Here is a 13,617-nt window from a genome sequence, read left to right on the forward strand (position 1 = left end):
AAGGGGAAGAACGGAGCGAGCTCGGGTGGACGAAGGGTTTATGTAGGATGACCTTTAGTACCGGTTTGTGATACGAACCGGTACTAAAGGTGCTGGAGGGGGACCAGACTGACAACATCCTGCCACCGCTCACTTTAGTACCGGTTTGTGGCACGAACCGGTGCTAAAGGTTCGCCACAAACCGGTACTAATGATGTCCGCCCGCCTAGCCGTTGGAACCGGCACTAATGGACACATTAGTGCCGGCTCAAATTCAAACCGGCACTAATGTGCTTCACATTTAACCCTTTATCTACTAGTGCATTGATCCTAGACATTTTTGCTGCTGCTTCGGGCCTTCGTGTCAACCTGACGAAGAGTGCGACACTCCCGATCAGATGCTCGCAAGACCAGATGGACATGGTCACTAACATCCTTCGCTGCTCCATTGGCCGGTTCCCGATCAAATATCTAGGCCTCCCGTTGACCATCCGCCGGCAATCAGCGGCGCAGCTTCGAGGACTAGTTGATCACATCGCGGCAAGCTTACCCACATGGCGAGCATCAGCGCTGCCGAAGAGCGGCCGACTACTCCTCATCAAGTATGTCCTGTCGGTAATACCAATTCATGCGATGTTGGCTTTCGAGCTCCCAGCCAAGACGATCATAGCTATCAACAAAATCTTACGTGGATTCGTATGGTGTGGTAAAGCGGGAGCGAAAGGAGGCAACTGCGCTGTGGCATGGCCGGCGGTCTGTGCCCCTAAGTGGGATGGTGGCCTTGGCGTGCCGGATATCCAGTGGATGAACACGGCCATGCAGGCTAGGTGGCCATGGCTGGCTCGGACCGAAAACTCGAGGCCGTGGAGTGAGTTCACGCTACCAATACCAAAAGCGGCCAGACAACTATGCAATGCGGTGATGCACACGACAATTGGTGACGACAGGGATGCTTTGTTTTGGGAGGACTGGTGGCTTGATGGCTATAGGATCGAGGAGATCGCCCCCAGCATTCATTCCCGAATCCCCAAACGCATTAGAAAGCGGCTGCAGGTTAATGAGGCGGTAATGAGCGGATCTTGGGCACACGAGGTTGGCCCCGATATGGATGGGCCGACGCTCGGGGAATTCATGGAGTTGTGGGCTCGAGTTGACGCGGCGCAACTCCGGGAGGGAGTGCTGGATGTGATCGTCTGGGTGTGGGAGCGCAGTGGAAGGTACTATGCCCGCTCTGCGTATGCTGCCAAGTTCATGGGCAGGGTTGTGGCTCCGACGGCGATGATGACATGGAAGAACCGAGCCCTCCTACAGTGATGTTTCTTCCTCTGGCTTTCTGTTCGCAACCGTTGTTGGACCTCCGATCGCTTGGCTAGGAGGGGCCTGTCGCACCAGGACGCTTGCCTGCTTTGCGACCACACTACTAGGGAAAAGCCTATACACAGAATCTTACCAGCAGCACGCTTTTAAAATAAGGCATTGCTGCTAACTAGCAGTAGCGCTCGCGCACACACCTCGCTGCTGAAATGAATGTATTAGTAGCGCGCCCACTCTAAGACGTGCTACTGCTATAATTGCCACAACGCCGCCGTGAGGCTAGTTCTAACAGAAGCGCGCTTGTATGAAGAGCACTACTGCTACGGACCATAGTAGTAGCGCATTTACACAATAACCGCTACTGCTAAGTTTGCTAAAAAAATTAGTCCCACCTCGCTTCGTGAAGAGAGTTTGTACCACCTTAAATATGTTACTTCTCAAACTTTCACAACCACTTGGTCTTCATTGAACTCTATGTGTAAAATTTGTGGCCGCAATATGAGTCTTCAGCAGTTCCTAAACTGGTGAGGACTCATATTGACAAATCAGATTGTACACAAAAATATCATTGAGGATCAATGTATTTTTGATGTCTATTTTTACATGCTGACACATAGCAGTAGCGCGCTCTTTGTGAAAGGCGCTACTGCTAGGTTGTTTAGCAGTAGCGCCTTTTGCTATAGCGTGCTACTGCTAAGCCATTCCATCTCCCCACTCTCCGACCTATCCGATCCACTCACACTCACTCGATCTCCCCCTCAACCCCCCGCGCTGGTCCTCCCCCGTCGCCCCTCCTCCGATCTGCGCCGCCGCCACCTCTTCCTCCTCGCTGTACTAGGTACCAGCCTCCTCCTCCGTCCTCCCTCTAGTCGCCGCTGGCCGGCCCCTCCTCGCTCTGCCTTCCTTCTCCGTCCTCCCTCCACTCGTTGCCGGCTGGCCCCTCCTCGCTCCGTATTCCTCCTCCGTCCTACTCTCTTCTCCCTCCTTGAGTCGCCCCTCCTTCTCCCTTCTCCCTTCTCCCTCCTCCCTCCTCCATCCACAACCCCTCCTCCCTGCTACATTTTGATTTAGTAGGCCAGTTGATTTAGAACATTTTAATTTAGTTGATTTAGTATGTAGTTGATTTACTTGATTTAGAACATCTTGATTTAGTTGATTTAGTAGGCTAGCTAGTTGATTTAGAACATTTTGATTTAGTTGATTTAGTATGCTAGTTGATTTAGTAGGCTAGTTGATTTAGTTGATTTAGTATGCACCATTTTATTGTTATTTTTCTTTACATGGATAGATAGATGCTTTTGTTTTTTTGTAATAAGTTATTTTTGGCAAAATGTAGGTGCCAGTTTAGTTAAATTTGCCACTTGTTTTTTTAATCAATTATCTTAGGCAATAGGGGCTAGATGAGATGAAATGTCTTGGTAGTTGGTACCCTTATTTCGTAGATATTTGTGAAAAGTTTTTTCGACAATAGGTGCCACCGAAATGCTTTGTCCATAAAATTGCTTCTCGCGGAAGAACCAAAAATATCACATGCTACTGTTTTTCTTTCCTGTGAAGTGAATCGTTAATCCTTTGCTCATATTGCTTTAGGAAAATGGCGCCACCACCACCACCAGTATGTCGACTGTGCAAGTCAAGGTGCACCAGCAGCCTTGCAACTGGCAAGCTGTTCGGCATCTACTTCCAGCCGAGTTTTCGTCATGCGGCGGTAATAAATTAGATAAAATGTAACAACTATTTTATTTTTAGTGTTGGCATTACTTCATTGTGTCATTTTGCTTTTTTTACACAGATCGTCCCATGCAATGTGAGGTTGAAATTCAAGAAGCTGACAGGAGACACCGTGACATTTGAAGCTCCTGGGGGGCCGTACACTATGGAGGTCGAGAAAGGATGCAATATGTCGCAGATTGGAGGAGATGGATGGGCCTGTTTCCTTGCCCACATGTGTCTTACTGGTGGTGAGTTGATCAGCTTCTCCTTCAGAGCAGAAAGACCCAAGCTGGCTGTCATTTATCTCAACCTGGTGGAAGATGATGAAGATGACGAAGATGATGAAGATAATGAGGACCCACTCGATGATGATGATGAGAACCCACTTCATGAAGCCATCATAGCTCAAAGAATGAGGCTGAGCGAGGAGGAGGTGTGCAACCTATGGGACACAATTCCGCCACGTGATGACTTTGTCGGGGTGCCATTCGTGACCCGCCTGACAAGTACCATGGTCGATCGGCATGAAATGGTATGTTATACGTACTACCTGTAGTAATTTGATGATATATATATGTTTTATTGTTATACTTACAAATGCAAATTATTCGATGATATGCTTAGTGAATCCGATGATATGCTTAGTGTAGAGTCCAATGATATGCTTTGTGAAATCTAGTCGATGATATGCTTTAGTGTAGAGTTTGATCACATGCTCTTATTAGTGTAGAATCCAATGAACTATTAATAGTGTAGATAATCCATATATACTTATTAGTAGAATTCATGATTAGTTAGTACAAATGCTTAGTACTGTGTCTTTTGATAGTGTAGAAATCTAGACTTAATAGAAATATATTTGCAAGAGTATGTGCGAGGCTATTTATTAATTGATATGTTTTTCTTATTCAGAAATTGCCAAAGAACCTATCTGTGAGTTGTGGTATCGAGCCTGATGAAGAAGGCTCAGCTGGAGTATGCCTTACCGCAAGGGGCTCCGTTGCCACCTGTACTTACTGCATGGACACAGACGGTCGCACACACTTAAACTCGGTTGGGTGGAAGAGATTCCTTGTTGGGAAGAATCTTCGTGTTGGACAGGCCATCCTAGTTACTATCAGGAACACCCACGACCCAGGCTTGAGGATGATGATCGTCGTCGATATCATCGAGAACTACATGTGTGTGTGTGGCTATATCATCTAGAACTACAGATGATGATCGTCGTCGATATCATGTAGAACTACATATGATGATCGTCGTCGATATTATCTAGAACTACATATGATGATCATCGTCGATATCACCTTGTACTGCTTGAGGATGCATGTTGAGTATATATGAAATTATTATCTAGTACTCCCTCGGTTCCAAATTACTCGTCGTGGTTTTAGTTCAAATTTGAACTAAAACCACGACGAGTAATTTGGAACCGAGGGAGTACTACCTAGTACCTATAATGCTTTATGAAATTGATATCTAGTAGTACCTAGTATTTGGAAATCGCTGTTTATTGAAGCTGAAACGGGGTAGGAAGCCGGGGGAAATGATGAAATATATAGCAGTAGCGCGGGGCAAGGAAATCGCTACAGCTAATTAATAGTAGCGCGTTTCGAAAACGCGTTGCTGATACAGTCCAGAGTAGTAGCGCGTGTACGGACCGCGCTACTACTAACAGTTAGCTGTAGCGCCTTATTGGTAGCGCAGCTGCCCGCACTGCTAATAGCCCCAAAACCCGCGCTACTACTAGGGTTTTCCCTAGTAGTGCCAAGAGGAGGAAACGATGAATCATATCATGTTGCACTGTGCTTTCTCCAGGGAGTTTTGGTTCCAGATATGCACGGCGTTGGGCAAGCCAGGGTGGACTCCAGGGCCTGATGACACATTGACGGAGTGGTTGCTCAACAAGAACATAGAGGGCACACCGGGCAAGGACGTGAGAGCCATCATCATACTTGTTCTCCGGGAGCTATGGAAGCATCGCAACGGGATCATTTTCGATGGGGATTCACCTTCGCTCGTTAGGCTAGTTCGTAGGTGCCTTACTGAGGGTAGGGCTTGGAAGACGGTGGGCCTCATATGGATGGACATGGAGCACTTCTTCGGGCGGATCCACATGTGGGCAATGGACGAGACATATAGCTAGACTATGGTACGGTGGCTAGGGTGTTTTGTAGCACCTTCGGTGGCGCGGGTGTGTTGTAACACCCTCGGTGGAGGGTCCTTGTACCCCTTTCTCTCTTTAATGCAAGATACGCATGCTATGCATATTCGAGAAAAAAATGATTCCGTTGATTTGCTTGAAATATCGCCCCTTGATGAACATGATGCTTGGTATTCTTATGGCCATGATGCCAATATTAGTTATTGTTATGGAGATGAATTTGTTATATATAGTTCCTTATGTCAAACATGAAATTATTGCTATTGCACCCATACTTGATAATTCCTGGAATCAAAAGCATGATTGCAATAATGTTATTATCAATTATGTGGATGTCGATTGTGTAATGATATGCAAAACCCCAAGCTTGGGGATGCAAATTTTGCTATGTCCACTACTTATTGCAATGATCATGATTGGGGTGATAATGCTTTTTATGATCTTGAAATTTTATTTAAGCCTCAAGATGAATATGTTTGCGATAATATGGAAAGTGGGTTTGTAAGAGTGTCTCAACTCTAGGTAATAATGGTCCCACTACTTTGGAGTATGATCAATCTTATGAAAATTTTGATAAAAGTGGGCTTGGAGAGGTCATCACTTTATTTGATGATAATCTCACTATTTTGGAAGAGTGTCAACTTTCCATGCATATGGATCATGAAGAGAATATTTTATGTGATAGTTATATTGTTAAATTTGATTATGATCCTACATGTAATTATTATGAGAGAGGAAAATATGTTTGTAGAAATTTCCATGTTACTAAATTACCTCTCGTTATGTTGAGATTGCTATTGTTTCTTTCTTCTTCCTTGCATATGGTAGTTTTTGCTTGCTATGATAATTTGTTTGCTTATAAAATTCCTATGCATAGGAAGTATGTTAGACCTAAACTTGTTTTTCACATGTTATATGATGCTCCTTTTGTGTTTCAATCTTTTTCTTTCCTGTAAGCATCATCAAAATTATCAACGCCTAGCTAAAAGGCTTTAAAGAAAAGCGCTTATTGGGAGACAACCCAATATTTTTATTTTATGTTCTTGAATAATTACACAATATTACTTCTGTAGGAATTGTGTTTTAGTGCTTTAATTAGTGTTTGTGCGAAGTAAAACCTTTGCGATGGTCCATGGTAATAGTTGATTTGATTTTGCTTTAAAACAGAAACTTTTGCGTCCAGTACCAGAATTTTTAAAATCCACTGGAGCATGATAAAATTATGTATTTTTTTAAACAAGATTGATATACAAATTTCCTTGATTTTCCTAAATATTCAGAATTGTTGGAGTTACAGACGTATACGAAGTTTCCAGATTACTACAAACTGTTCTGTTTTTGATATATTATGTTTTCTATGTGTTGTTTGCTTATTTTGATGAATCTATGGGTTGGGGTATGAACCATTGAGAATTTGGAGTATAGTAGATTTAACACAAATATAAATTTAGAATGAGTTCACAACAGTACCCAAAGTGGTGATTTTCTTTATTATACTAACGGATTTTATGAGTTTTCTGTTGAGTTTTGTGTTGGGAAGTTTTCATGTTTTGGGTAAGATTTGATGGACTATGGAATAAGGAGTGGCAAGAGCCTAAGCTTGGGGATGCCCATGGCACCCCAAGGTAATATTCATGGACAACCAAGCATCTAAGCTTGGTGATACCCCGCATGGCATCCCCTCTATCTTTAATCCATTGGTAAATTTACTTGAGGCTATATTTTTATTCACCACATGATATGAGTTTTTCTTGGAGCGTCTTGTATTATATGAGTTTTTGCTTTTTAGTTTGCTACAATCATCCTTGATGTACACAAATTTTGAGCGGGACATGCATTAATCGTGAATTTGTTAGAATACTCTGCGTTCTTCACTTATATCTTTTGAGTTAGGCAGTTGCTCTAGTACTTCACTTATATCTTTTTAGAGCATGGCGGTGGTTTTATTTTGTAGAATTTGATGAACTCTTATGCTTCACTTATAATATTTTTAGAGTCTTAAAACAATATGGCTATTTTCTTAGGTTATGAATTTGGTCCTAATATGATGGGCATCCAAGAGGGATATAATAAAAACTTTCATAAAGAACATTGAATATATGAGAAGTTTGATTCCCTGCATTTGTTTTGAAATATAAAGATGGTGATATTAGAGTCATGCTAGAGACTAATTGTGGATTATTAGATATACTTTGTGTGAAAGTTGAAAAAGCTTGAGAACATCAAAAGTATGAAATAGGGAGGGAGAAAGTTGAAAAAGCTTGAGAACATCACAAGTATGAAATAGTTGATTGGCTTGTCATCGAGGTTGTGCATGATAAATACTTGGTGTGATGAAGGTAGAGCATGACAAGACTTTGTGATTTTGTAGGGATAACTTTCTTCAGCCATGATACTTTGAGAATACATGATTGCTTTATTAGTGTGCTTGAAGTATTATTGTTTTTATGTCAATATTAAACTTTTGTATTGAATCTTATGGATCTGAATATTCATGCCAAATTTAAAAAATTGCATTGATAAATATGTTAGGTAGCATTCAACATCAAAAATTCTGTTTTTATCATTTACCTACTCGAGGACGAGCAGGAATTGAGCTTGGGGATACTTGACACGTCTCCAACGTATCTATAATTTTTCATTGTTCCATGCTATTATATTATTTGTTTTGCATGTTTATATACATTAATATGCTATTTTATATTATTTTTGGGACTAACTTATTAACCTAGTGCCCGGTGCCAGTTGCTGTTTTTTCCTTGTTTTTGGCTTTTTGCAGAAAATCAATATCAAACAGAGTCCAAATAAAATAAAACTTTATGGTAATTTTACTTGGACGAGAAGAAACCTAGGAACCTTCGGGAAGAGGCCAGAAGACCTATGAGGAGGCTACAAGCCCTAGGGGGCACCCCTAGGCTTGTGGGCCCCTCGTAGACCTTATAACCCTGATTCTAGCACTATAAATTCTCAAATATTCTCCTTGTGTCAGAGGGCACATCAAAGATACTTTTCCGCTCCTGCAACCGTCCGGACTCAACGGCCTAAAAATGTACGTATCCTGCGACAAGAGGGAATCACACTCGCTCGGCCTAAGGCTAATGCTCTCAAAGAAGGGCCTGAACTCTTTCAAAGGGTGACGATGGAATAATCGCACCAGTGCCTTGCCGACCCTCCTCTTCACTTTTGACCTCAACCTCCTCACCTCATCTCCACCCTAATCAGCAGGCTTGGTCACTGACTTGTTCACCTCCTCCAGCAGCTAGCTGAGGAAGACAGGTTAGCGCTCGCCGATATGCTTGGCGTCACTAAAGCACAAGCCGCCTTGACATGGAGGTAGTCCCTGGAAGTTGTCTGTGCAACGCAGAATACCCATCTGTTGAGCATATCTTGCCTGACCTCTTCCCATCCCCATCCTCCTTCCCGTCGTGGCTGGGACTGAGAGAGGCCGAATACGGCTGCGGCTGAATGATGAGGCCAATCGAGTCGACCCAGCTAGACGAGGATGATGAACTTTGACGAGCAGAGATGGCACCACGCCGCTTTGGAGCCAACTGGGGATGGCGGCTCTGCTAACACTAGGATCGATCCTTGGAGGCGCGATTTTAGCATGCGGGTGTATAAAACACGTGACGCCACTGTATTGCTTTTGATCTGTGTCGTCCAATCCAGTCTGACGAACAGCCCATATTCAGTGGATTCACCGTCAAAGGACTCAATATTTAGACTAGGTTGACTTTCAGACACTTTTATTTATTAAAATATGTTGAAAATACAATGAATTTGGTCAAGTTAAATAAAGATCATCCGGTTTACATGAAAACAGTCTAGTTTGTTCAAAATTCGCTTTGAGATGTATGTGAACATGGTTGGATATCCGGCTTATATCACACGGACACGTCGACGGATGCATGGATACAGTGTGGCCTAATATCCTTTGGTTGGTTGCTCCGCAGGTACACCATGTTAGCCTCGGATCTCGTGATGTCCTCAATTTTGTGTATGTGCGTGCCTCCTTGAGCTTAGACATGCTGCCCTCCATGTAGCAGTAAATTATCCGATGACACAAGACTTATGCAGATCCTACAACAAGTAATAGTACTACCACTAAACTGTTGTAGAGTGAAAGTAAAAGAGACACATGAAGAGTCCAAATGATCCACTAGTTCCATTGCAATGTGGGAGACCCACTTATATACATGATGAAGGGGTGTGTTGGGGAGACACCTCTTCTCCAACAGACACCTCCTGGGAGGCATCCCTCCCATACAATTGATCACATGTTTTTATTTCTCAACACTCCCCCTTGATCAATTCGTCATATGTATATTGCAAACTGAAAACTCCTCCAAAAACCCTGTGGGAAAAATTGAGGAGAGACCTTATAATAATATGCCATCGAAAACTCCTTTAAAACCCAGTGGGAAAATATAAGGAGAAACCAATATGGCATATATCCGCACTTGTATTTATATTGTCTCGTTAAAAACCTTATATGAGAAACCATCATGAAAAACTCATAAAGGGAAAAATAGTACAATATGAGTGATCCGAGGATCACGAACGAGTTATAACTTGGGATTTTACTCCCCCTGAACTTTGCAAACCTCAAGAATATCTCATACCAATTCCACGAACCTAGTTCTGGAATGTAAACATTAATAGAGATACTGTGAATATCACAATAATCTATTTGCATATTATCCTCTTACATTTCTGTAATTCACAAGGATAAATATAACCCATAAGCAGTACAAGTGACATTATCTTGGTAGATAATGATAATCTCCACATGATTTCACATGTGGCCAATCATTCTACGAAGTTATCCACATTTTTTGATGCTTCAAATGAAATAGAATGATCACTGGAAGGACTCGGTTTGAGCCTATTCTGAATACTTCCTTCAAGTACTCTTCCAGCAAACCCGGTCTTTGATATGGCATTGTGGGATCAGATAATTAGCCACTATCAATATATCAAACCATGGCCCCATCTTGATTTTTCGAATGAAATTGATCAAGACCCTTTGTGCCCTGGATATATCCTAGGATATTCCTTGCACAAACCTTATACCTTTCAGGGAATTGCACTCTTAATAAATTGTCAAAAATTATAGTGCCAGGCCTGCCATATTTTGCAAGATATATGAGTGCTTGGATGGTATTTAGATATGGCAATTCATGCCCCACTATCACTTCACCATCTCCCTATGTCTATAGGATTTGTATCCCATATTAGGTATAATATGACCATATGTGTCTTTGATATAATATACCCACATTGAATTTCTTCAATACTTTCGGATATATGAAGACTGATATCTTAGGGGGATATGCTCAAGTCATAAGCTTAGCATAATTTGGTTTAACTCAAATATCCGTCTTAACATGATTGTGTGTATTTCATGTCTTATATAGACTTTGATGATAAGATCATCAACACCACAAATTAAGGTGATGTAAAATCCAACCCAGGATTTCTTCATGAATACACGTTAACAATCATTAGTATGAGAGTAATCCTTGTCAAGGAATAACTCACTTAGTCGGTTGCACCACACAAATCTCCGACTACTTCAAGTCATAGAATGACTTCAGAAGTTCCACACATGCATGTTGCGATTTACCTTTGGATTCAGAATATTGAGTCATTCAATGACTTCAATATATACATCCAAACTAATTGACCCATGGGAGTATGTACACATTACATACATCAACCGTATGGATCTATACTGCCATTAACATTCAGTATCGAAACATAATTCCACTCATACCAAGAAGGTATGCTACATCGTAACAGATGTCGGGTCTCTGCGAAAAACCCCTGTGCTACAAGCCTCGCTTTCTCACCACCTCATTTATTTTTATTTTCAAACGAAAATTTACTTCTCTTCCCTCTAGAAGATACTTATGAGGAGCAGGTTTTACATCGGTAAATACCTCTCTTTTGATGAGCGAGTGCCAATCTTCCTTAATTGCTTCCTTTCATCTGAACCAATATAAGTGCAACAACACTCTCCATGGATTTGGTTCAGGGCCCAAAAAGGATTCTAGCAATTCTCGAGAAGAATTTTATGTCGATATATGTAGACTTTCTCATACACGATTATCATGAATCAATATCGCTGTGGAATTTTTATTACGTATCTGAACTCCTTGTGATTTCCCACAACAACGGAGTCAAGGTGTTTCGATGTCCCAACACCTAAAAATCTGTGCACATATGTGTTGGACTTTGGATGCCGCGCATCCCTCAGGTGTCATTCAACCCGAGGTTGAATCATATTACTAATCGAGGGGTCAATCTCCTCTGTTTCCGCTGAAACATATGAGAATTCAATCTCATGCGACCAGAATTCTCCCCCTCTTGCTCTCATCTAGGGAGATGGGTGGTTTATTTGGTACCTCCACTCGTTCTGGTACTTGACCATAGTGACACCTTAGTCATCAGTAAATATACTTGGCAGATTATTGCAATATGTTGCAAATTTCTCATAATCTGAACCTAAAGTTCAAATTCTTAAGTACGTGGAAAAAATGTCTATGACATTTCTTATCCATTTCCTGGCATTCTTTGTGGTACACATCTCCCCCTAATGCCAGAAAATGTTCTTATTGCAAAAGCAATCAGCGTATGGGCTGCAAATAACTCCCTTGCTAGGGTTAAGGTATTCGGCGGATTAACGAACATACCAGAGTTATTCCTCACATAGATCCCAACCATATGTGAAGGCCCATGATGTACGCTGAGGTGGTGATATCGGTATACAACCGAATTACCGCAGATGGGAAATACTTTACTTATTTCCACGTACAAACTGCAAGGGGGTGCAGTATCATTTGATCTCATTTAGACCAAATATGCGGAGTGTGAGACCGCATGTTACCATCAACAAAATGTCGGTAAATCACAATTCTCCAACATTGGCTATGCAATTGAATCTCTTTCATAAGATATCCAGCCAAACCATTCTGGTTATGTACCATAAACTGAATATAACCATTGAATGTCCGTGAATCAACTTCAACGACATTTCCATTCCAATGGAATTATCCCACTAGGATAATTTGCTCTAAATTTGTCAATTTGAGCACTTAATTTAGTAAATGCATGGTTATGTGTGGATATACACACCTAAGACCATCTTCTAGATGCGTCTATGAACACCATGAAGTATTAAGATAACCCAGATAATGGTTGAATAATCCAAACATATTCTTGCATTCAATCAAGAATATTGGCTGGCTCATTTCAAATTTTAAGGTGAGAGTGCCTTAAAATTAATTCCCCAATGCCACATGTAGTGCATAAAACAATCTGATGATTGTTGGGAATATTGCAACTTGTCAAGTTGTGGCCAACAGAATTGTCAATAATTTCTCTAATCGTCCAATACCATGATGATAAAGGAGGAAAAATTATTATGTATGCAACAAGATTGAGTATGAACTGACTCATACACTCAATTTCCTCAACTATCATGTCCGAGGGACAAGATGTTGCAATTTATACTTCATGTAGTAGTACAATTATAGGCTAATGATATTTAGGGATAACTAGGAGACTACATGAGATCTCCATAATATCTTTGGAATATCATTCCACAAGCATATCATCAATATAGAGGAGTCCATTCTCCTTCTACCATGCCAGAATATTTTCTGGTTGTTTCCTTTTGAAGTAGAACTTCAAACTTATCCCATTAAAATCATTTTCCTCTAGTGAGTTGGTGATATGATTCAACCCAATAATTGACCAATTGGTAATCATTGGTATGACATTTCGTACAACCACCAATTTGACAAACTTGAAAGTTGTCATTATGATCATTTAGATTAAATGATCCATTCCCTTTTGAGATATACACTCCATTTTTGCTTGTCATTTTTCCTTCACTTTACGTTCAACTCCTCGTGGTTCTCTAACCACTATTGCTTAGTACTAATAGCACTAGCATGAATTTCAGGCATTGCAACATGAAATAAAGATGATATTCTGTTTACCATCCTAGGAGAACGTAAAGTGAAATAAGGACTTATAGTCAGACATACATCTGAAGCCGCCTTATCACATAATCTCAACATAGTGTTGATTTAAGACAACATAATTATAAGGCTCAACGGACTTGAAGTCCTGACAAAGAATGAATAATAATTCATGTGATGCTCATAACAATATATCTCGCCTCAATGAAGGCTCTAAGGGAAAATGGATATTCATCATCCATTACATACTCAGTTTGAGAACCAAGCCATTGCGATGGTACATAAATGCAAATATGCATATTCTTAGCTATTTATAAATAGCCATGACATTTTCTGCAGGTGGAGTTTCAATGGAAACAAGGCTCGTGGTCGACAAAATCTTTAATGTCCATGACCCACCTGAAACAGTTACTCCCACCAAATGTCATCTCATCGCATCGCCTTTCCAAAAAGGTCAGC

The 13,617-nt window shown here is 41.2% G+C and overlaps 2 protein-coding genes across 2 annotated transcripts; both read left to right on the forward strand.

Moving 5' to 3' along the window:
- The first annotated feature begins 900 nt into the window (after nt 1–900).
- On the forward strand, nt 901–1,293 carry LOC147961498 (uncharacterized). Its single transcript, XM_087533828.1, has one exon. The coding sequence runs from the start codon at nt 901–903 to the stop codon at nt 1,291–1,293; it is 393 nt and encodes a 130-aa protein (XP_087389954.1).
- A 1,573-nt stretch (nt 1,294–2,866) lies between these two features.
- On the forward strand, nt 2,867–5,152 carry LOC147961499 (uncharacterized). Its single transcript, XM_087533829.1, has 4 exons — nt 2,867–3,001; nt 3,086–3,538; nt 3,919–4,187; nt 4,825–5,152. Exons 1-4 carry the CDS (start codon nt 2,888–2,890, stop codon nt 5,150–5,152), a joined length of 1,164 nt encoding a protein of 387 aa, XP_087389955.1. The 5' UTR covers nt 2,867–2,887.
- The last annotated feature ends 8,465 nt before the right edge of the window (nt 5,153–13,617 follow it).

This window comes from Triticum urartu, chromosome 7A, assembly GCF_056163025.1.
Source record: "Triticum urartu cultivar PI428250 chromosome 7A, HENAU_Tu73, whole genome shotgun sequence".
NCBI lineage: Eukaryota > Viridiplantae > Streptophyta > Magnoliopsida > Poales > Poaceae > Triticum > Triticum urartu.